This window comes from Anguilla rostrata, chromosome 16 (assembly GCF_018555375.3).
Source record: "Anguilla rostrata isolate EN2019 chromosome 16, ASM1855537v3, whole genome shotgun sequence".
NCBI classification, from domain to species: domain Eukaryota; kingdom Metazoa; phylum Chordata; class Actinopteri; order Anguilliformes; family Anguillidae; genus Anguilla; species Anguilla rostrata.
In genome coordinates this window covers 11,635,937-11,663,719 of record NC_057948.1, presented here as the reverse complement: position 1 = coordinate 11,663,719, position 27,783 = coordinate 11,635,937, and the positions used below count along the sequence as shown (strand labels likewise).

The 27,783-nt window shown below is 52.4% G+C and overlaps 1 protein-coding gene across 3 annotated transcripts in view; it reads right to left on the bottom strand.

Moving 5' to 3' along the window:
* igf1ra (insulin-like growth factor 1a receptor) overlaps positions 1–27,502 on the bottom strand; it is a 100,340-nt gene extending 72,838 nt beyond the window's left edge. For all 3 annotated transcript variants that reach the window (XM_064312622.1, XM_064312623.1, XM_064312624.1), the window contains exons 1-2: positions 26,340–27,502; positions 9,890–10,453 (exon numbers count right to left, since the gene is read on the bottom strand). In XM_064312622.1, coding sequence (XP_064168692.1) covers positions 9,890–10,453; positions 26,340–26,433 — 658 coding nt within the window. In that variant the 5' untranslated portion in view covers positions 26,434–27,502. The remainder of the gene's footprint in view (positions 1–9,889; positions 10,454–26,339) is intronic.
* Positions 27,503–27,783: the final 281 nt, after the last annotated feature.

Here is a 27,783-nt window from a genome sequence, read left to right as displayed (position 1 = left end):
GAGGGAGGGAGAGAAACAGAAAGAGGGAGGGAGGGAGAGTGACAGGGAGGGAGGGAGAGGGACAGAGAGAGGAGGGAGTAGAGAGAGGAAGACGGAGAGGCGGGAGGAGAGAGAGAGAGAGGAGAGAGAGAGGTAGAAAGAGGGAGGGAGAGAGAGAGAAACAGAGAGGGAAGGAGGGAGAAACAGAGAGAGGGAAGGAGAGTGACAGGGAGAAGGAGAGAGAGAGACAGCGACGGGAGAGAGGACAGAGAGAGGACAGCGACGAGAGCGGGAGCGAGAGAGAGAGATGAAATGTGGTAATTCCAGACAGTGTGGGCCGCTTGAAACTGATGAAGATCGATCCTGCCCTTCTTCCCTGGCACGTTTCCCATCGTACGCTCCGCTGCGAAGATCAGCGCCGCTCTGAGGATGAGGAGCACGGGGGGCCTGCGCGGGCCGACCTACAGCCGCCGCAGACCGCCGTCCGCGCCAGGTACCCCCCGCAGCCCCCCAGAACCCGCCTCCTCCTCGTGCCGCCGGGCGGAAGTGTCAGACGTCGTTTTGGTATAGATGAGACACGGGACGTAGCCATCCGCGGAGGGCGACGGCTTCAGTCCCAGTCTCTGACAGCGGGCGCCCCAGAACCCGACAACCGTCACGTAGCCGAGCGACCCGTTCCCGAATCCTCTGGGACGGGAGAGAGGCAGTCCGCCTGCTCCGAAACCTCGGGTGGTGCCAGACCGTGCCCCCCCCCCCGCACCCGTAAAGCTCACCTGGCCCGCTCCGAGAGGTGCTCCCGCTCACCCCGGGCGTGTCCGGGCAGAGGCCCGGAATCCTGCGGGCTGAACAAACAACCCCCCCCCGGATCTCACGCGGCTCGGCCCCGATCCCGCCCGCCCCCATTTCCATACAGCCCCCCCCCTTTCCCACTAACTCTGGACTAATAACACGCCCACTTAAGGACGTCACGACTCCCCCTCACCAATCCTTGGTGCCCATTTTCTCCCACTCAGACGCACTGACTCACCCCCCACCCCACCCGCCACTGTACAAGCGATATCTCCTCCTTCACTAATTAAAAAACAAAGTCGACTGGAAGCTATATTTGTACTTGCTGTATTTTGTTACCGACACCATGTTTCAGACAAAAAGAGAAGGAGGAGGTCTTACAAATACAAAAAAACTAAGAAAAAAAAACCACATGAATTCAAACAAATTGCTAATATTTGACACCGCAGTGTTTCATCCCAGTGGAGACGCCGTAGACAGCCTCCTGAAAACAGCTCCCTTGACTCCACCCCCGCCCCCCAGGACGAGGCTCCTCCTCTCAGTCACATCGACCGCAAAATAAACGTGTAAACAGTTCAGGCCAATCTCGCCGCTGAAGGTCGAGGAACCCAACCCCCGTGACATCTGTCCCGTCTCCGGAGCCACAAGACCAAACACATCATCAGCCTCGAGGGCCGAGACAGGCAGACAGACAGAGAGAGAGAGAGAGATCCAAACATCTCCCTGCTTCCTTTTGGCATGGGGAGAGGTCGCCGAGAGGTCAGAGCTCGAAAACACGCTCGGTCCCCCGCGGTGGGCCCTCATCTGCGATGCCAAAAAACAAGGCCTGTCGGAAAGGAGATGGCCGTCCTGACGTGGTGTGTGTCTGCGTGTGTCTGCGTGCGCCTGCGTGCGTCTGTGTGTGTCTGCGTGCGTCTGTGTGTGTCTGCGTGCGTCTGCGCGTGTCTGCGTGCGTCTGCGTGTGTCTGCGTGTGTCTGTGTGTGTCTGCGTGTGTCTGCGCGCGTCTGCGTGCGTCTGCGTGCGTCTGCGTGTGTCTGCGTGTGTCTGTGTGCGCCTGCGTGCGTCTGCGTGCGTCTGCGTGCGTCTGCGTGCGTGAGTACGGGTGTCCATCTGCGTGTGATGATGTAGTCGATCCTTCATTATGACAGAGGTTTAACTCAGCCAAACAAACAGGGAAACACAGCTGCTGGAACACAATTGGAGACCAAAGGACTCATTTCAACAGAACTGCAGACTGGCGCAGATGGACACAGGGGATCAATGCGCTGCTGGAACCAGCAAGTTTAAACTGCGCTGAGACTGGAACACAGGCAGAGTAACTGGCTGACTAAGAACACAGCGAGTTAACTGGCTGGGAACACAGCAGAGTTAACGCCTGGGAACAAGGCAGGTAACCTGCCGCCTGCATAGCGGCAGACACAGAGAGTTAAACTCGCGACAGAGACTGGAACACACAACACACAGACCACACGGCAGTACACCAGCAACACACACACCTCACGACAGCACACTGACACCACAACACACACACGCACACGCATGCACACACACACACACGAGGCTATCTCTACACTCACGCCTCTTATCAGCTCCTGATAAGCAGCAGTCAGAACAGAGAGTCACCAATAAAAGTAAACCTGCCATTCAGAGACCCGGAAAGGAAGACAAACAGTGAAAAGATAGAGAGACAGACAGAGAGGGGGGAAGAGAGATAGAGAGAAAGAGGGTGTCGAGGGGGGGGGGCAGTAAACCCAGGGATGCACTCCCTCTAGCACGGGCCCCTATTCGGCCAGTACACTTGACATTTCAGTTACACCCCCCCCCCAGAAAACCCCTTCAAACACATTCCACGACTTCAGCTAATGCTCTCCTTAACTACCTCATCACCCGACACTAAAAACAACAGCCTTCACCACACCCTCTGTCCCCCATGACCCTACAAGAGTGTGTGTGTGCGTGTCTGCGTTTGTGTGTGTGCTCGTGTTCGTGTGTGTGCATGTGTGTGTCTGAGTTTGTGTGTGTGGGTGTGGGTGTGTGCGTGCGTGCGTCTGTGTGTGTGTGCATGTGTAAGCGTCTGTGTGTGTGTGTGTGCTCGTGTTCGTGTGTGTGTGCATGTGTAAGCGTCTGTGTGTGTGTGTGTGTGTGTGCGCGTGTCTGTATGTATGCGTATGGGCGTGTCTGTGTATGCATGTGTTGTGCGTGGGTTGTTTGCATGGTGCAGGTTAACGCAAGCATCTGTGTGTCGTTATGTCTGAGTGGCGCGCACGCCTGTGTCTGGGTGTAAGTCAGCGTTACCGTCGGAGCAGATTCCTGTTTCTGCCGAGAGCGGTTCTCATTCTATGTCGTGATGAGCTACACGATATAAAAACAAAAGGCCGTGTTTCAGCTTTATTAGCATTGCAGAAGAGAACAGACACAGGTTGCCGATAAGACCCAATCCGAAATGAACGCTGTACGATCGACGCTTCCACAGTTGTAATGACTGCCTGAACGCGTCGGCCCATCCCCGACCTAAAGGTGTCTCAGGGCTTGAGAGGGCGGGTTTACCGTCAAGAGCAGCACGATCCCTCTCGGCTCCCTAGCAGCCGCGAGGGACGGATTCCATTTCTAAACATTCAAAAAAAGGCGGCGATGGCTAAACCACGAGACGGCAGCATCAATGCCGGCTGGTTTACGGAAGGCCTTTTGTAAAAGCGGAATGGGAACGGAGAGCAAGGCGGCGAGTAGGAACCCGATTGCACTGGCCCGCGTGCGGATTGCGCAGGAGCGCCGCTCCTACAGGGAAGCTCGCTTCCCGCGAGCGTCGCTTAGCGACTGTTTCCGACGGCGGGAAAAGGAAGCAAAGACCGCACGCCCTCCTGAGTCACAGCACAGCCTAACACCCTCACTGTAACCCCAAATAAGGGTGACACGTCTGCCAAAGGGGGGAGGGGGGGGGGAAACAATGTCTAACTCACGAGTGCGGCACAGCATGCGTGTGTTTAACAGGGAAGAGCGACCGCGCGTTTTGTCGACTTAAGTAGCGTCCTTGTGAGCTCGGTAAGTCTGAGGGCAGTTTCGCTTGTAAGCGCACGCGTTTCGCTTTGCGAAGTTCGGCGCGGCGCCTCCGTGCGTTTCGCGCAGACTCTGGGACGCCGTTTTCTTCGACGACAGGAGCCACGATTAGCCGAGCGAACGGCTCAAAAAAAAAGAAAAACCGCCGTTTCCCCAATTCGTTTCATTCTCTTAGCGGTTTTTTTCCGGATCTTCCGTGTTTGGAACGCGCCTGGCGTGTTCTGGGACGTGTGTGAGAGACTACCCGATTGTTTTCTCTCCCCGGAGCCTCGCACGGCTTCGGCGGCGGCGAGGGGGGCGGGGGGGGGCGCTTCCTCCAAACGACAAAAGGGGAGGTGAGCTCTGGCGTCCGTGTGTACGGATACACAAACCCGAGCCAGGCGCTCTTGGGGGTACGTGTGCAGACAGGCAGAGGAATGCGGCACCGTCCCTGCAAAACAATAGCACCACCGAGGGCCTCACAAGACCCGGAGAGGAGGAGAGGAGGGGGAGAGGAGAGGGGGAGAGGAGAGGAGTGAAGAGAAGAGGAACGGGAGAAGAGAGGAGAGGAAGAGAGGAAGGGAGAGGAGAGCAGCTCCTGGCCAAATAATTACAGAGCCGTACGGAGAACGCCGGTCCTGACTGACTGGAAACGACCGCACACACTGGGAGGAACATCTGCGCTCAAGAAAAACACAGCAATTACAGAGAGAGAGAGAGAGAGAGACACGGAGAGAGAGAGTGAGACAGAGAGACAGTGTGTGTGTGTGTGTGAAAGAGAGAGAGACAGAGAGACAGTGTGTGTGTGTGAGAGAGAGAGAGAGAGAGACAGAGAGAGAGACAGAGAGACTGTGTTTGTGAGAGAGAGAGAGAGAGAGAGAGAGACAGAGAGAGAGAGAAACAGTAAGGGAGAGAGAAAACAAGAGAGAAAGAAAAGAGAGGGAGGGAAAAACAGAGCGAGACAGATAGAGAACTGGTACACAGTTGGTATTTGCCAAAGTATTTGGTATTTTGCAAATATTTGCCCTTCCAAAAGCAGCCTTACAGCGTGTCTCTAAACAATCCTTCAGACTAAACGAGCTTACAGCCAGAGCACAGCCAGGCTGTACCACCCCCCCACCCCCCAACGAACAGACGACACGTAATAATACACAAGAACCAGCCCCCCCCCCCCAAACCGCTTCATCAAATTACTGCCCGTCCACGGCTCCCCTGAAGCTCCTCCTCTTCCTCCTGCCTGTGACTGCAGGTAGCAGCGGCGTCCATCTGACTGCCCAACACTTGCAGTAACTTCCTTTCACCGACAGGTGGCGGTGCGACCGGCAAAGCGGTCCCTGCGCCGCGATCGCGGCACGTTGGGTTCCTAGCGCTCTCTCCTTTCTCTCAGGAGCTCGATTTACGACAATAAAAAAAAAAACATCTGTTCTAAAAGGCGGAGGGGCCCGGAGATGACGATGATGTCACAGACGAAGGCCGGCAGACGTGTAAAATCCCGCCGCACCCCTTTCTTACCGCCGGCTCCGAACGGGAGAGGACCCCTCCTCAGGACCCCCGAGACGTCTCAGGGAGGAACCCGTCGAAGACGCCGGTCCGCGAGACGCCTTTGTTTTTCGGTCGTTCTCAAGGGCGGGACGGGGAGGGAGCGGCCTTTCCCACGGTGCACCAGGGCCACGGGCGCCCCGCGCTGGGGGACGCCTCTCCTCCCGAACATGCGGGTGCTCACAGGCGACCTGGCCCGTGACGGCGGGGCGGCGAAGAGACCGTGGAAGAAAGGGGAGTGTCTCCGTCGCTCCTCTCCGAAAATAAACCCCCTGCCAGGAATGAGGCGGGCGGGCTCAGCTTTTACACAGGAGCTCGCTCACAGAGGGGCCCAACCACAGGGATCCTCCAGGAGCTGAACCTGCAGCCACCTGAGAGCACTTCCACTTCTCAACCCGCCCCCACCCAAATCACTAACCGCGGCGTGACCTCCTCCTCCTGTGAGGCGAAGAGAGAACCCACTGACCGGCTAAGCCACGCCCCTCTGACCCCAAACAGCTAAGCCACACCCCTCTGACCCTGAACGCCTAAGCCACGCCCCTCTGACCCCAAACAGCTAAGCCACACCCCTCAGACCCTGACCAGCTAAGCCACGCCCCTCTGACCCCGCCCACTTCGCTGTCCACCGCGGGGCCTCTTCCTCGCGCCGGCTCCACAGTTAGCTAGCGAAGAGGGCGCAGAAACGCCCGGGGAGGTAAACACGGGTTCGAGAGAATTCCTCTTAATCAGCCTTTAAGTGCAGGCTGTAAAGCTGCCATGCCGGTGGACACGGTCAGAGTCAAATTCTCTGCGGGGGAAGGAAAATAAGAACACACCACACACACACACACACACACACACACACACACACACAGACAGACACCGCACCCCACACACACACACACAGCACCACACACACACACACACACACACACACACAACACACACCCACACCCACACACCACACACACACACAACACACACACCACACACACACACACACGCCACACACACACACACACACACACACGCACACGCACAAACCCACACACACAGACAGAGGACTCCTGTGTCTGTGTTCACTGAGCCGCAGATATCCTCTCTAAAACCTGGTATTAATTCAGCAAGAATGCTTATTCCGCAGCGCAGAGAGAGAAAAACACACAATCCCGAGAATCAGGGAGGAGGTTCCAGAGAACAGGCATTCGGTGCTAAAAATAACGTACAGTGCCTTTCTGATTTAAAGAAAATAAGCAACCCGTCAGGAGTTCCGATCGGTCACGGTGCGGCAGCGCCCCTATGATATCACGTTCTCCATCGCGAGCAGCGATCCTATCAAAACGTCGCTCCGTCATCTGCCAGCCAATAGAACGGGCCGCTTTTGTGTCTTGTGTTCTAGAGCACATTTTGGGTCCAGCGCCCCATGTATACACGCATATGAGCGGTTTTCGGCGCGGGACCCATAGCTCTTCACCACACCGCGCCACTTTCGGTGCGTAGGTTCGGCTCCTGCGCTTTCAGAAACGAGCGGGCGCTCGGGCGGGCCGACCGGCGCGGCCCCGTAACCTCAAGACGAGATTCCGGTACGGGCCGACAGCTTAAAGATTACCCACTACAGCCGCGGCTAACAGAGCCCGGCCGGAGCCTTCCCCGGACCGGAGAGAGCGACCCTCGGCACCAAAGGCCCCCCCGATCCGCCACACCCGAAAATGAACCTCAAACTGAGGAGCTGCGCGAGAGCAGGTGTGCAGCCCCAGCGAGGCTCACGCAGGCCGGGCCGGACGCACTGCACAGCGCGTCTGGAGGTTTATTAGCTAAAACAACAAAGGGAGGGGGCGAGGGGGGGGTGGGGGGGGAGGGGGGGCTAGACTTTCGAGGTCACCGCAACAGCGACCCTGAAACTAAGCCCTTGAGCCCCCCCTCAAAAAAACGCCTGGAAAAATTCAGGACAAAAAATTTCGACGCGTACCGTTAGCCTCGTCACAACTAACATGGCCGCCGTCTCGGGCAAACAAAACACAGGAGCCAAGGATGCCGCCGGTTTCTTCATCTTGGTTGTTTTTTCGGGGAGGGAGGGGCTGTCTGAGAGCGAGTTCCAGGCAGGCGGTGCAGTGGGTAAAAACATCCAGGAAGGAGGAGGATATAAATCCTGCAAGGTAATCTCAGGACACAGGCCCGGCTGGGGGATTCACACGGGACTGCATTTACTGAGGAGGGTCAGGAGTCGGTGCGCACTGCGGGGACCTGGGGAAGCACAGCCCAGAATGAACGAACTTCTGAAGCCTTCAAGGAGGGCGGGGGCTCGGGGGGGTTCAGAGTGTTCCCGTGGCGACCGTTTTCCCACCATTATAATGTCCCTGGGAGCGGGGGGAGGGAAGAACCGAGCCAGTTTGTTTTTTTATTTTTAAATGCCGCAAAGTCTAGCAGGTCCGCGTCACCGCCGGACGGCGAGGCCGAATTTGAGGGTGGCAGGAGGCGGCGACCGCACCGCTGTCCGGCGGCCAGCCAATGAAACGAGGGCCTCTCCCTGGCGCGCGTCCGTCTCCCCGGCGACGGCGACGCCTCTCCGCCCCGTTGCTACCCCAGAGGAGGCGGAACTCGCACCTGAGCGCCGGAAATTCCCGGCAGCGCCGCCGCCCCCCATCCCCCCCCGGTCCCGGAGGGACCTTCCCGCTCGCGCTGAACCTTACGTGACCTCTGGGCAGAGCGGGAAGGGCGGGAGGGCGGGGGGGGTGGGGGTGGTTAGCCAGTGAGCCGTGGCAGGACACGTCACCCACCCGCCCACCTGCTCGTTAGGCTTACTCGCTAAATTACGCCGCGGAGGAGGAGCCGTCGACCGGCCCGCGAGTCGCCGCAGCCCAACCGCGGGGGAGCGACCGGCGGGGACGGCCCGAGGAGCGGAGGTGGCGGCTCGATGCCGCCGTGCCGACTACGCCGTTTCCCCCGTTCCGCCGCCGGGCATCGAGAGACAGCCACAGCGGAGATATCTGGCTAAGGCCTTACTACACCGCTATTCACCACCCCCCCCCCCCCCCCGCCCCGCTGGGTTACTTTGGCACGGACGAGGGCTTAGCGCGGCGGCGATAAGATAAGGGGGCGCTGCGTTTCGCCATGCGTTGCGGTCGGAGTGTTTAATTAGCGGAAAGAGCGGCGCTGTGTACACAGCCTGTTCAGCGGCGGCGATAAGAGACGCTAAATATTTACCTGCCGAGGTCGCGTCGCTGCGCACGGCTCCCCGCGTCCCCACCGAAGGGCCGTCGCTCCGAGCGTCGCGCTGAAGCTCCGCGCGTTGGCCACGGCAACGCTTTCGCAGCCGGCGTCTCATCGGAGCAAACTCAAAACGCGACCCGGAGATTCACCGTATCGCTTCCGACCAACAAGAAAAGGATCATTTAAAGAGAAGCCAGCCGGAGCCGAAGCAGCACAGCCGCCCAGCGAGATCAAAAAGAGCCTCTCTGAAAAGGGCCCCTTTAAAAAAGACAAACACAGCCTGGCAGCTACCTCGTTTGAAGCGTTGATCTTATGGAACCTCCGGGGCAAAAAAAAAAAAAAAAGTCTTCTGCCATCAACACAGCATGGAAGATAAAAACAAGTGAGTCTCTCGAGAGATACCAGCCTGTGCAACTGTGAGGCACAGACTCCTAGAACTCCAGACTCACAGAGGCCCACTCACAGAGCTCCAGACTCACAGAGCTCCAAAGCATCAGAGCTCCAAACTCACAGAGCTCCAAAGCATCAGAGCTCCAGACTCACAGAGGCCCACTCACAGAGCACCAGACTCACAGAGCTCCAAAGCCTCAGAGCTCCAAACTCACAGAGCTCCAGACTCACAGAGGCCCACTCACAGAGCACCAGACTCACAGAGGCCCACTCACAGAGCACCAGACCACAAGGCAATCTCTGATCACACAGATGGAAGAGTAACAAGAGCCTCAGAGATCGCCGAACTGTGAGTCACAGACTCACAGAGCCCACTTCAAGAACCCAGACTCACAGAGGCCCACTCACAGAGCCCAAGACTCACAGAGCTCCAAACTCCAGAGCTCCAAACCCAGAGCTCCAAGACTCACAGAGGCCACTCACTGAGCACCAGACTCACAGAGCCCAACTCACAGAGCTCCAACTCACAGAGCCAACTCCAGAGCTCCAAACTCACAGAGCTCCAGACTCACAGAGCTCCAAAGCATCAGAGCTCCAAACTCACAGAGCACCAGACTCACAGAGGCCTACTCACAGAGCTCCAAACTCACAGAGCTCCAGACTCACAGAGCTCCAAACTCACAGAGCTCCAAACTCACAGAGCTCCAAAGCCTCAGAGCTCCAAACTCACAGAGGCGCACTCACTGAGCACCAGACTCACAGAGCTCCAAACTCACAGAGCTCCAGACTCACAGAGCACCAGACTCACAGAGGCCCACTCACAGACAGCAGCACTCACGGAGCCCCAGACTCACAGAGCTCCAAACTCAGAGCTCCAGACTCACAGAGGCCCACTCACGGAGCTCCAGACTCACAGGGCGCCAACCTCACAGGAGCAGACAGAGCCAGGTCACAGCCAGCGCTTCTTACCTTCCTGGCAGTGGTTGGAGTTCCAGCAGCGGAAGCTGTAGTTGTCGTTGAAGCTGGTCTTCATGCACGAGCGGTTGTCCTCCATCACGCCCGGGCACAGGTCCCCGCACTCCTTGGACTGCTTGTTCCCGGCGATGAAGTTGTTGGACTCCGAGTCCATGATGCGCGACCAGTCCACCGAGTCCAGGTAGCAGAGCTCCGGGTTCTTCTCGATGCGGATGGCGCCGCGCGTGATGTTGCGCAGGCTGTGGAGGCCGATGTCCTTCAGGCTGGTCATCTCGAAGATCACCAGGGCGTAGTTGTAGAAGAGGGTGCGCCCGCGGATGACGGACAGGCTGGGGAAGAGTGTGCTGAGGCTGTCCAGGCCCGAGACGCGGAACAGGAGCAGGTAGTCCGTCACCATGGTCAGCTTGGGGAAGCTGAGCGTGCGGAACACCTCCTGGTTGAGGTTGCTGGTCTTGTCGCCGATGAGCAGGATCTGCAGGTAGCCCTCCACCACCGTGCAGTTCTCCAGCCGCTTGAACTCGCTGATGTCATTCCGGATGTCGATGCTCGGACCGCAGACTGTGAGGAGGAAGCGAGAGAGCAGAACATTACTCAGGAACCAGGACACCGAGACCCTCAGTTTAACGCAGCTGTCCCCCCCCTCCCCCAGAACAGCGTGTACTCAGGGCAAATTGTCCAACATCATGCATTATCTGTATAATACAGTAAGGCACTTTCTCCTTCCAGGACGGACGGGCCTATAAAAGTGAGCTATTGGTGGACAGCTTTCAAAGCCAACCTGTAATTTACCATCGTCGGCGCTGAAAGAATCCACGACCGAACACGGTGTTTTTATTTCATTTCTCCAGTATTCATTTCCAGTTAGCCCCCTCCCCCCTCCCCCCTCCCACCCCCGTGTAAGTCTTTCGCTACGGAGCCAATTCTGCGTGACCTCACGGGGCGTGCCGGGGGGGGGGTGGGGGGGGGACTCGCGAAATTCAGAGGGGAGGACAGCACACCTCGTCCTGCGTTCCCGCCCAGGCCGAGACCGCGTTCTTCACGAAAGGTGAACCGGTCCGTTAGTCCAAACCCCCCCCCCCCGCATTAAAAATACCCCTTCGTGGAGCCCCGCTCCCAATCCTTATACGACCTCCCCCAATGGAGCCGTGGCATTTTCAGATGGGTGATCTCATCCCCACCTGTAACCCTCTCTGCTTTCCCCATCTGATGAAAGTGGGGGGGGGGAAATACATAAGGAAGACAGACTGTCTGCTATCATTAAAAAAAAAAAAAGAAAGACAGAAAATTCCATCACAACCCCACATGTGGAAAAGCAAGCAGCGAAGCCGGAGCGCTGGGCACAGAAACAGAGGGAGAGGGAGAGGCTTCCATCACCGGCGCACATTTCATTCAGCAGATCATCTCATCGTGCCTTTATTAATTGGGCCTGTCCGCAGCACCGGCAGCACAGACCCAGGGCCGGGACCAATTCAATTTCTCCCATCATTCAGGGAGGCAGCTGCAATCACTCAGAAATTGAAAGATGAGCTCGATGTTCCACAGACTTTTTTCCCCCCCCCAATTCGTTTCTGGGTACACCGAGCGTCTGCCCCGAATGCGTGCCCCGTTTTTTAAATGAGAAAGAACATTTTTATAACAAATACTATCTGTAGTCCGCGAGTCTTTTGATTGGTTCATAAGTCAGTGATTGACAGAACATGGAGGTTCCACCCACTGTGGGGCTTGCACCTCAGGAGGCTGCACTTGATGTGTATGTCGGACGGAGTGTGGCACAGTGGGTAAGGAACTGCGCTTGTAACCGAAAGGTCGCAGGTTCGAATCCCGGGTAAGGACACTGCCGTTGTACCCTTGAGCAAGGTACTTAACCTGCATTGCTTCAGATATACCACGATAAATGGATACAATGTAAAATGCTATGTAAAAAGTTGTGTAAGTCGCTCTGGATAAGAGCGTCTGCTAAATGCCTATAATGTAATGTAATGTAATGTATAATTCATAATAAAAGCGCAAAATAATCTGCTTGGGGGCACCTAGTAATTTTTGTTGTACTTTCATGCACTTTCAGGGGCGAAAACAAATGGAACAGATACAAAATGGCCTTTCGCAAACACAAAGCTCAAATGTTAAATAAAAAAATAAAATAAAAATGCCGATAATAATTATGGGGAAATACAGTCACCCATAGATTGCCATGTTAAAGCGCAAAGCTATAATGGACTAATGGAGGAAGTAAAAACACAGCATCGTTTTCTGTCCTGAAGTCCCTGGAAAGGAACAACGGGGAGGGGGGGGGATGGGGGGGTTGTGAGGCGTCCTGCTTTGGCAGTCTGCTCCTCCCTCTGAGGAACGAACCCAAATGCCACGGGCTGACTGTACGGATCAACCTCAACAAAGCAGCATGGCATCGAAAGCCCAGCGCTTCCTGAGCTCAGTGCTGTCCTTAAACAAAGAAGAGCGGGGGAAAGCACTCTGTTCAACCCTAACGGCGCTCGCAACAAAGCACAAATTCACACTTAAAAGGTCAAAAAAGATTTTGGCTAATGCCCACTGGTAAAGGTCTACCTTTACCAGTTCAGACAGGAATTCTCGCCCGCCCTTGCACCGCTAGACATATAAAAGACACACACGTTCTACCGCTCCTTTTCCTGTCTTTCGCTCTGGACATACACACGCACGCACACATGCGTAAGCACACACACACTACACACGCAAGCACACACTCACTCACACTCGCACACACACACACACTCACTCACACACACACACTCTGAAAGGTTAGAAATGCACTTCAGGTGGCAGGAATGAAGAGATGAAATGTCTTGACATTTGAGCTCCTTTTCCTAAACCTTTTAAGTTCTCACAGCAGCTTGGGTTGCCCTGCCATCCAGAGCTCAGGAGGGAAAAAAACCCTCTGCGGTGAGCGTGCCCCGCCTTCTCCACCGTCTCCACCAATCACCGCCCTCGAGCTCTGGGCTCAGCGTTGTCCTCGGCTGACTCTGGCCAGCAGGTGAGGATGGCGGGATGAGACCAGCCTCGCCTCACCGAGGGGGGGGGGGGGGGGGGGGGTGAGGGGTGGATGGTTCTTTTAAGGTGCATGCTGCAACGGTTCGCTGCCTGCAAGTGGTCGACAGCGAGAAAAAGGCCTCTCCGCCATTTGGCGCTAGCTCTCCTGTTGTACCGTGTGCCAGGGGTGTAAAATGCATCACTGGGGTGCTTTGTCTCGCGTACTCCGGCTAATCAGGTCACATGCCGGTAACTTGAGAACCAGTGAGCGAATCAAAATTACTATTTAAATTCTCCACCAATCACAAGCACAGCCAGCCCACTGTATGTGTTTTTTTTTTTCGTGGGGTGGGGCAGTCGCAGCCACAGCACCGTCCCGCACAGCAACCCTCACACTGCGGTTCCTCTCATTCTCACGTCATTATTCGGGTCCTTTCACAGGTCTGCCAGGGCCTCACTGTAATGGAACAAGAACGCAATTCTTCCCCTAACAATCTGTCCTACACACACACTGCAAGAAAAGGTTAAAATGCACCTTACCCTCCACATACCAGTCAAAACACGCTTTATATATGACTGCGTTTGAGGTAGGTATGAGGTCAACCAATAAAAACATTCCATCACCAGATCACAAATCACTATTAAGTGGACAGGTACTTGAATGTTTGTTAGCGTAAAAATGTTTTATTTCCATCGCGTAAGTGGTATTAATGTTCTTGTCAAAAAAGAGAGGGAGAATGTGCGTATCTTAGCAATGAGTCATTATTTGTGGAGAAAGAACATGAGCTCCATGAAGCCCTTGGGAGAGGGGTTAGCTTTGGTTGACTTTGGTTGTTCGTGCACTCGGTCTTGGGAGCCAAAGGATATCGCAAATAGCAAACTGCGAGAAACACACGGCCCTCTTTCCACTTCAGTTTAAAGCTCGACGAAGATTCTTAACAAAAGAGAAGAATGTTCGCTTCTATGTGTATAAAAAAAAAACATTTCAAAAATCAATTCTGCCCTCTCTCAGAACGCATCGACCAGGAATTTGGAAATCTCCGGCTGCAATGAAGTGTCGGACATTTTTTTCTAGGAGCTGCCAGTTCTGCTTTCTGCGGGAGATATTCCAGACGTTATCGTTTTAAAAAGCCGACACGACATCGTGAGTTCAGCGTTTCCCCTTCGACGTCAACGCCGCAGCGAGACACCCTGAAGCACACACAGACATAAATAATTCAATCCACAAACTCAAAGAAATGGTTGAAAATGTTAGAATGCGTGTTGCCACGGTTAGTCGGACAAACAAACATCCAAACGAAACAAAAACAAAAACAAGAACGTTTCGAATGCAGCTTCTACTTAGCCTCTTGATGTTTTCGCTAAAAACGCAGCACGTAATTTATTAATGGGCTATTCTTTGCTTCAGTCGGTTTGAAGTGCTTCCCCTAAATTTAGAGAGGAAATGATTACTTCTCCAGAAAATTCTGTTTGCTTTTGCCTTTCATCCAACGTGCCCCGGAGCGAAGCTTGCGCGGCAGAGAGACGATTGTTTCCCGTTTCATTGAGAATTTTCTTCCCTCTCTCTCGGCATCAGAACAACGGAGCGAGGGAGGGAGAGAGAGAGAGGGAGGGGGAGGACCGACTTGGACACAAAGAGTAATTTGTTTGTCGGTCAAAAGAAACTCTGGTTCTCACTTTCTGTTGGCAGCGACCATTAATAAAATCACTGACGTCTGATGAGAGCGCTGGGGTTGGAGACGACGGGGGGGGGGGGGGGGGCAGATACGGGGATACGAAGAAAACAAGAGGGGGAGGGGGGGAAAGGGAGAAACAGAGAAAGAGAGACAGAGACAGGGAGTCAGAGAGAAGGAAAAAAGAAAGAGGGAGAGGGAGAGAGAGAGACAGAGGGCAATTTACGCGTTTCGTGTAAACGCTCGGCAAATGAGTAAATGACATGGGGAACAAAGAGGGGAACTCATCGGTATTCTTTTGACGTACTAATTCCGGACAGCACGCGTATCGAGGAAGACTCCGGCCACGCAGTCACCTAAACCCCAGGCTGGCCGAGCCGCGAACGGGAGGGACGTCGGGCGGAGAGGACATCGCTCCTAAATTAAACTTTTTAACAAAATCGATCTTAATGACCTCACTCGGTCAAAACTGAATATTAAATCTTTATTGCAAAGAAGTAAAAAAAAACAACAACAAAAAAAACACAAGCGTTCCCTTTTTCTCCAAGCTCTCTGGTGTTGGACAGCGGCCAGAGGGCCGTGTGCAGAATGAGCGCTACGTAGCGGAGCCCGCGGAGGGAGTGTGCGCCGCTACACACTCCGCCTGTCATCGCCTGACGCCAACCTGCCCCCGACCTCACCCACCCCCCCCCCCAAGGAGCCGTGCTGCACCCTCCGCTCAATAAATTACCCTCTGTCCTGCCCGAATACTGATCCGCGCACTTCCGTAAACACAAGCTCGTGCAAACAGAGGAGACACCCCCCCAACCAAGGGGCCGTTCTAGCAGACCCAGCACCAGACCCTGTGCAAACAAGCTGCCCAACGCGCAAGTTACAGCGCTGAGCACATGCACAAAGGGGACCTTATCACAAAGGCAATATTTTTTTAATTAAAATAAAGGCACTTTTTTTTTTTTTTTTGCCAGACAGATCTTTTTCTTCCTCCAAATTAAGTAGACGACTGTTGCCATAAGCACTTAATTTTTTAATAGCCACTTGATTCAAGGCACTCAAAAAAAGGAAAAAAAAAATCTGACTGGACTCTGCAGGACCATGCCCAACTATCAGAAACCACGACCCAGACGAACTCACAGGTTCTTCTGGGACCACAAAACGCAACACGGAATGCCAAAATACCAAACGTTACGACCGCACTTAAGATCCTCACCTGCCGCTCGAACGCCGGCGGCCGGGAGCGTTCGCTCGTGTTTGCGCTCAGCCGTAGCCTGCGCATTCAAATTCAGCAGACTGTGCAGAGTCACACAGCCTCCAGCGATACAGGAAGTGCTTCGGCTGCCCTTCCTTCCTCGTCGGCCTCACCTTCACGAATTCCCCTGCCGAAAAAAACCGCTAATCCGCTCCAGCCGTCCCCAAAACACACGGGCTCATCTCCGCCCCCGTAGAGCCCCTAAACCCGCTCTCTTCTCCTCTACGGCCTCAACCGTTACCAAGCACGGGTACCCATTCTAATCGACAGACCTCAACGACTGTTCACCTTTGCAACTGAAAATTGAACGAGGGTACGTTCGCGGATTTTACAACGTCAAGCTGAGTCCACGGGATCTCTTGTAAAACCGACAGATTCTGGCGATTCAGACAGGGTTTAAAAAATAAATAAAATGACCAGGGCCCCAGCTTGACTTTGTGTACTTGAGGGTGGAACTAATCTCTACCGTGATCGCAATGTCCTCTGACAAAGATCAGAACACTTGTCGCTCCCCCGGTGATTCCGATTGGCCAGATTAAGCACCGGGAATTCCAATCATTTCCTTAGCGGACAAAAACATTCTGCATCTCGTTAATAAATCGGCTGACCGGGTTGGTCAGGGAACCCACCCACGTCACATAAAGATTAAAAACGCGTGTCCGTGTTACTGAAAGTTCAGGTCAGATATGAAATGCTGTCCATTTATACAGCTAGACATTTAAGGAGCCAGTTGGGATTAGGTATCCAGCTTGAAGTGTAAAAGCAGGGTAAGGAGTTGATCACATTGCATCTGGGTAGAAAGGCCCATCTCCTTAGCCGTTATGGTAGCAAACTAGCTAGTTGGTCATCTAGCTATTGTAGTCTGGTTAGCTAATGTTATACTGGTAATGTTATAATGTTATTCTGGTTATGTTGGCTAAATAACATAGCAAGATACCAAAGTATATTGGCTACGGTTATGACATTAATGCCTAGTAACTTCGTTCTTACATTAATCAATCTTGCAAGTCCGAAAATGAATTTCTCTTCACTGGCACTGCGCTCAACCTAAGATGCTGCCCCAAGCAGTTACCATGGTAAAGGACACTTGTTTATTCAACTGCCCTAACCGGTATTCAGCTGTAAGCTGAGCTGTCCACTAATGTTAAGTTGGGGGGTATTTTTGAAAGCTTTACCATTTAAAAAGTATAAATCATATCACTTAAAGAGGAAAAGAGGTGTTACTCATGGAGGGAGGCTTACGGCCGGCGGCACTGCCCCCGGCCCCCGTCTACCTGTGCAGTGGCGTCCGCTCAGGTCAAAGGGGTAGCGACTGTCTGCCTGCGCAGTCTTGGATGCAGCGTCTGCAGAGCTAAGGCCGCGCCCTCGCCCTCCCGAATCGATGGGTGGGGGGGGGGCAGGCAGGAGCCTGTGAGCACAACGGGGCATTTCAGCGCGAAAGTGCGAAAATCGGGGGGGGGGGGGGGGGGAGACTGACCAAGGTTAAGACTGGATGGAAAGCGTAATAAAACTGAAAACCGACAGGACTCTGAGGTCTTGTACACAAAGAGAAAAAGGGAAATACACACACGAGAAATGGCAGAGGCAGCGATTGGACCTGAGCCCAGACACCCCGTGACGGCTGGAGCAGGCGAGAGAGCGGGGAACCGGCCCCCCCTCGCTCGCTCTCAGCCCGTACACAACCCCCCGCACCCGCACCCGGCCACCCACCCCACCCCACCCGCAGCAGGACCGAAAGCCCCCCACCCCCCACCCCCACCGAGTCCTGCGGTCCATAACCTCTCCCTGCCCCCGGCCTACCGCAGTCAGCGCCCCAACCGGAAAACTCCACTTCGCATGCAGCCAGAGGCCCTCCATCCATCACCACCCCCCCCCGCCCCCACCCCACCTCTCCAAAAAAACACCGCGTTCCAGAACACAAAGGACCAGGTCCGAGGGCAGGCCGCGGGACCCTACAGAAACAGCTGCCGCGAGGTCCAGCCCCAGCGCGCACAGACCTGCGCATACGCAAACACACACACACACACGCAACGCACACGCGTGTACACAAGCACGCAAAGCCTACGTTCGCGCGGGGTGTACGTGCGCACGCGCGCTCGAATGGATCCAGGGAACCGATCCAGTTCCCTTCCCCCAAAAACACACAAACACCGCCGTAAACTGAGGCTGACCAGGTCGCGCGAGGCCCAACTTGTCAAGGGAAACCAAAACAGTTTACAGAACGCTAGCCTCGGTGTTTGGATTAGCGTCCGTGAGCGGAACACAATGGCTTATCGCAGCTTATTGGAAACGGCGGGGCGCGAAGCGGCCGCGCGGCGTTCTCGGAAAGGAGGCCGCCTTCCGCCATCTCAAGTGCGGCGCAGCTGCCGCCAGCCCGGTCTCAGCTTTCAGCCTGTTGATCCTGTCGTTTTTTTTCATTCTTTTTTTTTTTCCATTCAGCGAGAGGACATTTGTTTCCCTTCCTTCGGAGGGGACGCTTTAATCTTTTCTGGACGTTCCTCGTCACGGCGACGGCAGAGGATGCCGTTGATCCATCATTCTGTGACGGAGGTGGGGTGGAAGTAAAGGGAGGACCTGCTGCAGCTCCACTTGGGCTAATGCTGCCCCCCCCCTCCAGAAAGTACGGCTAGACCGATTACAATGTAAACATTTCCAGATCACCAATCACGTTTTTCTACAGGACTTTTACGCTTTGCTGCTCTGCGTTTAACGCCAGAAGGGCGTTCCTCAACCCAACTTCCAGAGGGAGAAAATATACAACCAACCCCCCTCCCCCCCAGCCCCACCCCCCGGCTGAAAGGTTCATTTTACCCCAATATGAAAGCTGCATCAAAAGCGACATAGCAGAGAGGTCTGGAGGGAGGACAGACTCGTTAAGATGGATTGTGTCTGGCATGGCAGGTGAGAAGAGCTGCACGGCCAACAGAAGAAACCCTCTGTACCTGAACTATAACTCCCACCTCCTGCTCAACAGAAGAAAACCTCTGTACCTGAACTACAACTCCCACCTCCTGCTCAACAGAAGAAAACCTCTGTACCTGAACTACAACTCCCACCTCCTGCTCAGCTTGCACCCGAGACTCGGCCAGCTGAGAGTATGACTAATACCGGCCCGTATGGAGAACGTTTGTAGCACCGCATGTCAGATGGGCAGCCAAATACATGGGGAGGGTGGGGGGAAGGGGGGGGAAGCTGGATGGGAGGAATCTCTGGGCTGCCGGTCGGCACGGCGACCACTGGCCGGCACGGCTAAACCCAATAACACGCAGTTCACAAACTCCTCACTCTTCCGATCAACAGGCCCGGGTCTGTTTGCGAGGGTATTTTTACACACAGCTCTATTTTTACGCAGCCCGTCTCTCTCTCTCTCTCTCTCTCTCTCTCTCTCCCTCAGTATCTCTCCCTCTTTCCTCTCTCCTCGTATCTCTCTCTCTCTCTCTCTCTGTATAATCAGGGATTCTTGTTTGCATGTGTCCCTTGGAAGCCGAACACTGGAAATTTCACTGTGGGGAGGACTTGAAAGGGAGCTTAATTACATTTTATAAGCCTGACCAAGTTATTAAAATTAACAGCACACAACGTATACAAGGCCGGAGGGGGGAGCCTGCCACAGCGCGCCCGTCCGTTTCCTCAGCCGAGAGTGCACTTCCTGCAGCTGCACTCGCCTTTCTGGTCGCTGTTTACAGATCCCGACAAGATTTCCTTTTGGCCCCTCGCAAGCGTGAAGCGGAGTATCTTTTGACGGATAAAACTTTATTCAAAACCCATTAGGGCTACGCCGGTGCGGTCGAGCGGCTCAAAAAATAAAAAAGGGAACAACAATCGGCAGAGGGTTCTGGGCGCTCGGGAGTCGGAGGCCCCCGGACGGCGAACGACGATGTCTCTGCCCCGGCGAAGAAATAAGCGCGCGAAGGTTTCTCGGCCTCGAGCCTCAGAAACACGCGGCGCTCGCACCCGCGCCGCTCGTCCCGCCTGTTAACGCGCTGCGGTACACGCAATACACTAAACAACAGTGCGTAGTCTGGGAAGACAGGGCGTCACGCGGCCCTAGGGTACAGTCACGGGATCTAGATCTCATCTGAACCTACGGTATCGTCAGTGGCATGAGCTTCCACGTGGACCCAGGGCTCAGCATTCTGTGACAGACGCACCTCTAATGAAGGACGGCTCTCTCAGGAACAGGACTGTTTTTTTTCCGAGGGGAAAACGGCGACACGCGTCCGTTCCGAGCGTCTCCCGCTTCCTGGAAACGAAACGCGAGAGCGGGACCGGCAATACCCATTCTGAGAGGGATCAGCGGCAGTCCACCCCCCCACCCACCCCCTCGCCTCCCCCCCACCGAGGTTCCCCGTCCGCGCGCTGCGTGATGCCGCTCGATCGAGGGCCCCTTCCTCCACCCTAATATCCTTCTCATTAAAGCGCGCACGCCCTTCCCCAGACGGGCGAGGACAAGTTCGCACAAGACCTCCGCGGAGCTGCAGGAATAATAACAACAGCGGCATTATCGGCACCGAAACGCCAGCTTCACATCCACGGTTAATACGCCATCCCCTCTCCGGCGTGAAGGACTCAAACCAAATTAGGGGCGGGACTGTTCACTCGATAAATAAAAAAATGTAAAAAGAAATCTGCTTTATCTGCTTCAAAAAAAGAACTGCCATAGCAAAAGGTTAAGGAGTGTATAGACTGTGTGTGGTGTTTACCCCCCCCCCCCAGGTCCACAATCACTCATATAACCGACCCCCCCCCCCCCCCCCAGGTCCGCGATCTGACACAGGGAGGTAGAAAGGCTAACTGTGAACGCTAACGGTTCAAAACAAGAATTTATCTCATCTAAAGCCACTGTCACACAGGCTAGCTTGTGCCAGAGAAAATGCTCTGCGATGCCTTTAAGCAGATCTGCGGCTGTAAAATTGGCTTTCGACACAAAAAAAAACGTACAAAAAGAGAACTACGGTAAGCGCGAGGACAAATCGGCTTGCGACCGCGTCAAGAAAATCACCCGATTCAGAGGCAGAGGTCTGAATCTGTCAAATTCGGTCTGACGAATGGATCCGCCTCGTTATGTCTTTTTTACGGGATCCGATAGCAGCTCACTGAGCCAGTGACCACGTCACTGGAGAGCCTGACTGAACGCGTAAAATAAAGAGGGTTTAACATCCACGGGGGGCCGCGTCCGTGTGCCTGCCCCTGCCACTCTGGTGAAGCAGCAGCGGGCTTGTCACTCATTCCCAGAGGGGCCAATCGCATCTCTTCCCCGCTAGTGAGGCGTCGCTAAAGACAGCGTCGACGAGCTGCGATAAGGCGGAAAGTCCGAGCCGCCTCCCGCCGAGACGACGACGGCGAACGTGCGGTGCCGGTGCCGACCGGCCGGCAGACCGACGGCGTGGCACGCGATTGGCCGCAGCGTCGCCCCGGGGCGGGAGAGACCCTGTCGGGGGGTGGGTCCTCGTCTCGTCACGCGAACGGCGGCTCCCTCCGACCCCCGGCAGCGCGACTGCTGCAGCTGCGCGCGAAGCGTCCGGCGCGGAGACTGCGCAGCTCAGCCGACTGGCGGCGGCGGCACTCGCCCGCGTCCTCCCAAGACCACGGGGAAGCGTCACGGTAACGACACGGACCTGCAGACACAATCGCCTGCTCCGCAACGGAGGAGAAAACCTACACTGGGGCTACGGGCTGATTCTTTCTTTCTTTTATTTATTTTTTTTTTATAGAAAAAAGATAACGTCTCGCAAAACTGCGAGGCGGAGTGAGGGCAGCCGAACCTTCGGGCGCAGGCGGCCGAAAACCCTGCCGGTCCGAGCAGAACCTCCGCTCCCCTGACCGAGTCCAAAGACAGCTTCTGAAAAATTCTTTTTTTTTTTTTTTTTAAACCGACGCAGCGGGCCTGACCGACTGCAATAAACTTTAAAATGCTGTGAAGATTTAATACTTTGAGCGAGGTCCATCGGTGCCAGAACGCTCGCAGGCCAAACCCAAATGCGTTTTTAAGGTCTATACATTTCAAATCGACCTTATTATTTTAAGAGCTAAGCCACTCCCAGAAGCAAGCTTTAGATCCAAAGCACTTCCATTAGCAAAGTGATATTTCTGGCTACTGAATAAGCGAGATAGCTTTAGCATGATGCGCCGTGCACCGAAATCTCAGGCAGCGGTGTCTGAACTCACAGATGACAAAAGCTGAAAAGCTCTGAACTCACAGATTACAGAAACTAAAGGTTTGAACTCACAGCTTACAGAAACTGAAAAGGTTCGAATTTACAGATGACAGAAATTGAAAAGGTTTGAACCCACAGATTACAGAAACTGAAGAGGTATTGTCGTGGGACTGAAACTAGTTCGGTGCATCCGTTCATTTGCGCAAGTTAGCCACCTAGTGGCACCAGGAAGATATTGTCATTACCTTCGGGGAGCTCTTCATTGAGTGCGTGAGAAGGCGAGTAAACAAGTGAGAGAATAAGTCAGTGAGCAACAGCATGTTTTAGCGGGTTTGCGAGAGTGGGCAGGCGAAAGGCCGAGCGGCCGAGTGAGCGCATGAGTAATCCTGTGACTGGTACAAATGAATCAGTGAATGAGTGAGTGAGTGAGTAGGCGGGCAATTGAGTGAGTCAGTGAATAAGCCCTTGAGCAAGAGAACAACTGGGCCGCATGTGGGCAGTGTATGGGGGGGGTTATGGGTGAATGAGTGAATACGGGGTGGATACCATCATAACATGACCAGTAACAGATGTAACTGATACAGGAGTTCATCAGGCTTTGTGATCAGGCTAAAGACTACAACTGAAAGCACAAGTGAAAAGATTTTCAGGGCAAACTCGATCAGTTTCCAGCTGACTACTGGCTTTACAAAAAAGGGGGAGGACAGTCCCTTCACATTCAATCAACGAGGACTAAAATGTCTGAATTATATTCTGAAGGAACGTAACGTTCACCGTTAACCAGTTGACTTTGGCACAAAAAGCCAGTTTGTGTACGAGAAGGCAACAGAATGCAGTTGGACATGAGTTGAATTTAGCACATGGAAAGCGCTTTTACAGTTTCCTCAATAAACCCCTCTACATAAAAGCAAGGGAGACAAACAGTGAAGGGGGGGGGAAGGGGGAACACACACACAGACACACACACACACACACACACAAACACAAACACACACACAGACACACACGCACATACACAGTCACTCACACCAGCAGGTCCCCATCGAAACCACACTGCCACCTTTTGTCGACCCGAGCATTTCCCAAGCTTGGCAGGGTGAGAGCCAGGGAGGGTCTGCAGTCTACAGCAAAGCCCCTCTGGCCACAGTGAAGCCTTTTATCCGGCCCGGACAGCCAGGCCCCAGACCCACCTCGAAACCGCAACACATTCTAAGGAAGTGATTAAGGGGGGGTCCCAACACGTGTGAAAGAAATATGCACTCTTACCCATTCCACAGACATTTACTCCGATCAAACATAAAACTTACTGCTATATGCAAGAGCACACCGACATACAGACCCATTCAATTTATTTCTTTCCTCAGTATATGCCATTATCTTCAGCTACAATTTCACGTGGAGTTGGTGACCAACAAAAAAAAATGCAATGACACACAGCGGCTCCTGAACTCAAAGTCTGAGAGGCCCTGTTTTACAGAGGATAAACTACAATTCGTGAAGCATCGATCGCAAATTCCCCCTTGGATCCAACAGGTGAAGCTACAATAGTGCCAATTGAAACACTTGGTGCCTTTAATTTAGGACAGGCCTTAAAGAATTACAAGATTGGGAACAATGAAGTGTCTAATTGGGGTAGGTACAATTTCAGGTAGAACTGAACACTGCTGTGGTACTTGGCTCAGGACTGTACAACTTATCACTGTCCTACATGGACGATCACCTTTTTTTGCAAAGCTGTTTACTTGTTGACAGCTAACGGAAGAATGCAGCCATTTTGCACTCCACTAGTTATCAGTTATGCTACCTTTTCCCACTTCCAGTCTTCAAAAAAGCCTAAAAGTTAGTTCAGACAAAACAATAAAAACGAATGCCATTTACTAAAATGACCACCCTGAACACAACATTTATTTTTTCTAGCATAAAAAAAATTGGTCAAAACTTAAAGAATACAAAAAGGTGTGTAATTGTACCTAGTATTACATAAGCAAACCCAATTATACTTGACACGTTTATGCTTTTTTCCCTTAAAATCTTTTTCACTGCCCCTCTGACAAATGGGTAACAGTCTTGTTTAGGACCCTATAATGTGGGTTACGGTGCACTGAAACCCAAAGCAGAAACTTCCTAAACTGGGCAGCCAAGAAGCCAGCTTTAAGAGTCTTCCCATTCAGCCAAGTTCAATCTCGTGGAAATTTATCCCAGACTTTTATAATGCGTTCTGGGGAACAGCCCCTTAAAACACATGTTGCATTTCTCAGAACGGCTTGTAAATACCTTTTTATAACAAGTATGCTGTTCTGCTATTTAAAAGACCAAGAGAGGGACTGTGAAAGACTTGTTTTAGATGTCAGTGGCAAAAAGTCAAATTTTTATAACACTTGTTCCAAAATAAGGACAGAATTTAAATACAAGTGTTTGATCACAACTAAAAAAATGCAAACAATGGCTTTATCGTCTTTGTCACATTAAAACAGACCTTTCATTCCCTGCAGCCAAACCTTTGACCGCAGACCGTACCCTTTCACTGGCTAACAGGGATACGGGTTCGGACAAAAACAAGAGCTTGCACCTTGCAAATCAAGCCAACGAGGAATTGTATGTTCCCCACTCTTTTGAGCTCCAGACGGCTCGGCACAACGATATTGAATGCGATGCTTCAAAGACAGGAGGCTTCGACCACGTCGAGATTTAAATCGAGTTGTTAGCCTTTTCGATTCAAATGGCTTTTCGCCTGATTCACCATAAGAACAAACTGGTGATCTCGTTTGTTTTCAAAGGGAGCCTCTCAGCACGGTAGATGGTTAGCTCGTTGGCATTGTGGCCTGTCGTTATTAAAAGCCCATATGGAACCAAGGTGCAAGTGCATTACTGCGAAAACGCTACTACTGAGGTGCTGCAGCCAAGGACACGGCCGCGATGGCGACACTGAGACATGCATAACACCCGCGTTTCCGAGCACTATAAAGGTAGAGATGTCACTAACGTCTCGCCGGTTAACCGGAACGCGTCACCGCCACTACGAAATGCAAAATGGCCACATGGTCAGATTAATCCCGTTTTTGCGCCACACGCGGATACAGGCTCAGAAGTCGGCTCGCGCTGCGCTGTGCAGGCTGCCCGCAACATACGATGTTTCGAGCGCGCGCCTCTCTCTGCTTTTAATGTACTTAACGACCTTAGTAAATACTCGCACATTTAAAAAGTGGCTATTTCAAGTGCACGTGTGTAGCGTTGCATAAAACGACGAAAAACCAAGAAAGCTATCGCTACTATACTGCAATTACACGTTTCGTGTAATTACCGAGTGAACGTCTCACAACAAAACGCTAGGCTACACGTTCAAATCGAGAATACAGCCATTACGTAGGCTACAGTATGTGCGCTTCTGTACACAACAATGTATATTAAAACACTGACCGTAAAATTGTTGGTCAGCTAAAATGTAATTAAGTTTGGCAATTAACCCATTTGTGCTGCAATTGATAGTATGCGCACAATGGATGTGGCAAGAGGATAAGTGTCCAGGGTGGGAAATTTGTTAAACTCTTGAAATAAATAAATAAACAAATTCATCTGGCAAGTGGGCAACCTGTTCTGGTCCAACTGCTTTCTTCCATGGCTTACGCTCACGTTAAATCTATTTTAAAAGCTAGGCAAGCAGCCTAACTCTGAAAATTAAGGTACCTTAGAAATGAAGTTAGGTATACTTAGCTAACGTAATGCCCATAGAAAACGTATCGGCCTTTTATAAGTTAACGTTTATGTTTGCCTAAATTCGTGAACTTAAGTAATTTGCCAATAAGCCATTATTGCTTTGGTGAAAATATTTTCATACTGGCGAAGTCCGCGTTCTTCTACAATGTCAATGCAAAGTCTCAAAACATGTCCCACGAAATTATGATGTGCGCACCTGGTCGGCATTATCTTTATGTATGAATCATAAACACGTGCTTAAACTTGCTAGCTACATTGCTAGTTTTCTACCCAGCCAGTCACCCGAACATCCAACATTTATTCTGTCTCGTCTCGCCTCGTGGGCAATATATGACTAATGTTACCAATTTAGTTGCCCTAGTAACATTACATTAGCCAGCCAGCTACAGTGACCATATGAATGAAAACAAGACATTCATCACACGTAGCCAGAACGCCGGAGACATGTCAATTCATCGTGATATTAAAACAAATCACACATGATAGGGAGATGGAGACTGGTCAATATGGAGAGCAAAATTACTCCTAACGTTAAATAGGGGGAACATTTTTGGGAGGAGGGGAACCAGCAATCAGAATAAATGGGGGAGAACAGTTCACATATCATATGGAAATTAAGATGAATAGTTTCAAGATAATGTTACACTTACTTTCTCCATTAGCGGGCCACAAGTAGATCGTACAGACTGACAGCAGCAGACCCCAAAACAAGGTCAAATTATCCTTTGCTCCTCCAGACCTCATTCCTGTTAAATGAATTCCCTCTCCAAATAAATGCAGTAGTCTTCTCCCCAAAATGAAGCCGTAACGTATTAAACAGGGGAAAAAAACTTCCCTGTGGATTTAACAAACCCAAAAATGCATAAATACCTAAATGGCTAACGTTAGCTAGCTGGATAGACTGCTAGCTAGCTACTATAGCCGGACAGCTAGCTGGCGACTCCTTCGACTGGTCAAGATGTGCCTGCTAGCCAAATTTTCTGTAATGCGGACTTGCGTTTAGCCTTGAGCACTGGGTGAGCTCTGCCCAGTATGTTTTCCCCTCTTTGAGGAGGAAAATCTGAGTATGTTTTAAAAAATAAAAACTTTAAAACGTTTTGTTATTTTTGCCAGCGATAAAATGATGTTTGGGTGGCTATCAAAACACACGAGTCACAGATTTCACTCGGCTGATAGCAATCCGCATCTTCAGCCTCCATTTCTTAAGAAACCAGAGAAGAAGCACACTCAGCTAGCTTGATAGCTAGCGAACTAGCCACCGTTCTTCAGCAGCAGACCGAAAAACAGACCCAAATGCATGCATCCGCAATTTTCCTTAAAACCAGTTTTGATTTTTTGGACGTGGAAGACAATTAGAAGCCAGGTCCGGGGTTTCTATAGTAAGGCTGGTTTTAATAAATGAATGAAAATGCTACTTCTTCGTCCAATGAACCTCTTCAACGGTCCTCGATCCAAAATATCCGCCGGGACAAAAATGGTTTCACCAGCTGCACCCCCTGTTTTCCCTCTCCCTCCCTCTCTCTGTCTGTCTTCTCTCTCGCTCACAGTCGGTCTGCGTTGCAGTTGAAAACGGTGTCCGTTTTGCCACGCAGGAATGACGATTTTGAGCTTACAGATATCCGATGGATTTTACACGAACATCAAACACATTCGTTAAAGCCAGCAAGGTGAATACAGATCTGTTTTTGCCTTTTTCGGTCTCCGAAGCGTTACTCCGTGGCCACACTACAATCCAGCCTTCAATGCTGTCGCTCTCTCCTCCGTGGAATCAACGCTGTAAACAACACTCGGCTCCTCTCACAGACACACATACGCTATCCAAAGCATGTACGAAAAACTGGAGTGGATTCCGGCACGCACAGCTCTCGCCACTTCCCAGTTTTAGTGTGACACATCGGGACCACTCATTTTACAAAGATAATTTATTCTACTTTGCACTTAACTACAAAATAAATGTTCGTGAAGTTGTAAAATAAAAAATAGAAACCCGCTATTTCTTATCATAGGTGAGCTTTTATCACCAACGTGTTACCTGCAACTTAATTCATTGGTGTTAGAGTTCCGAGAGGAATTCACCAGATGAGCTGTAAACAC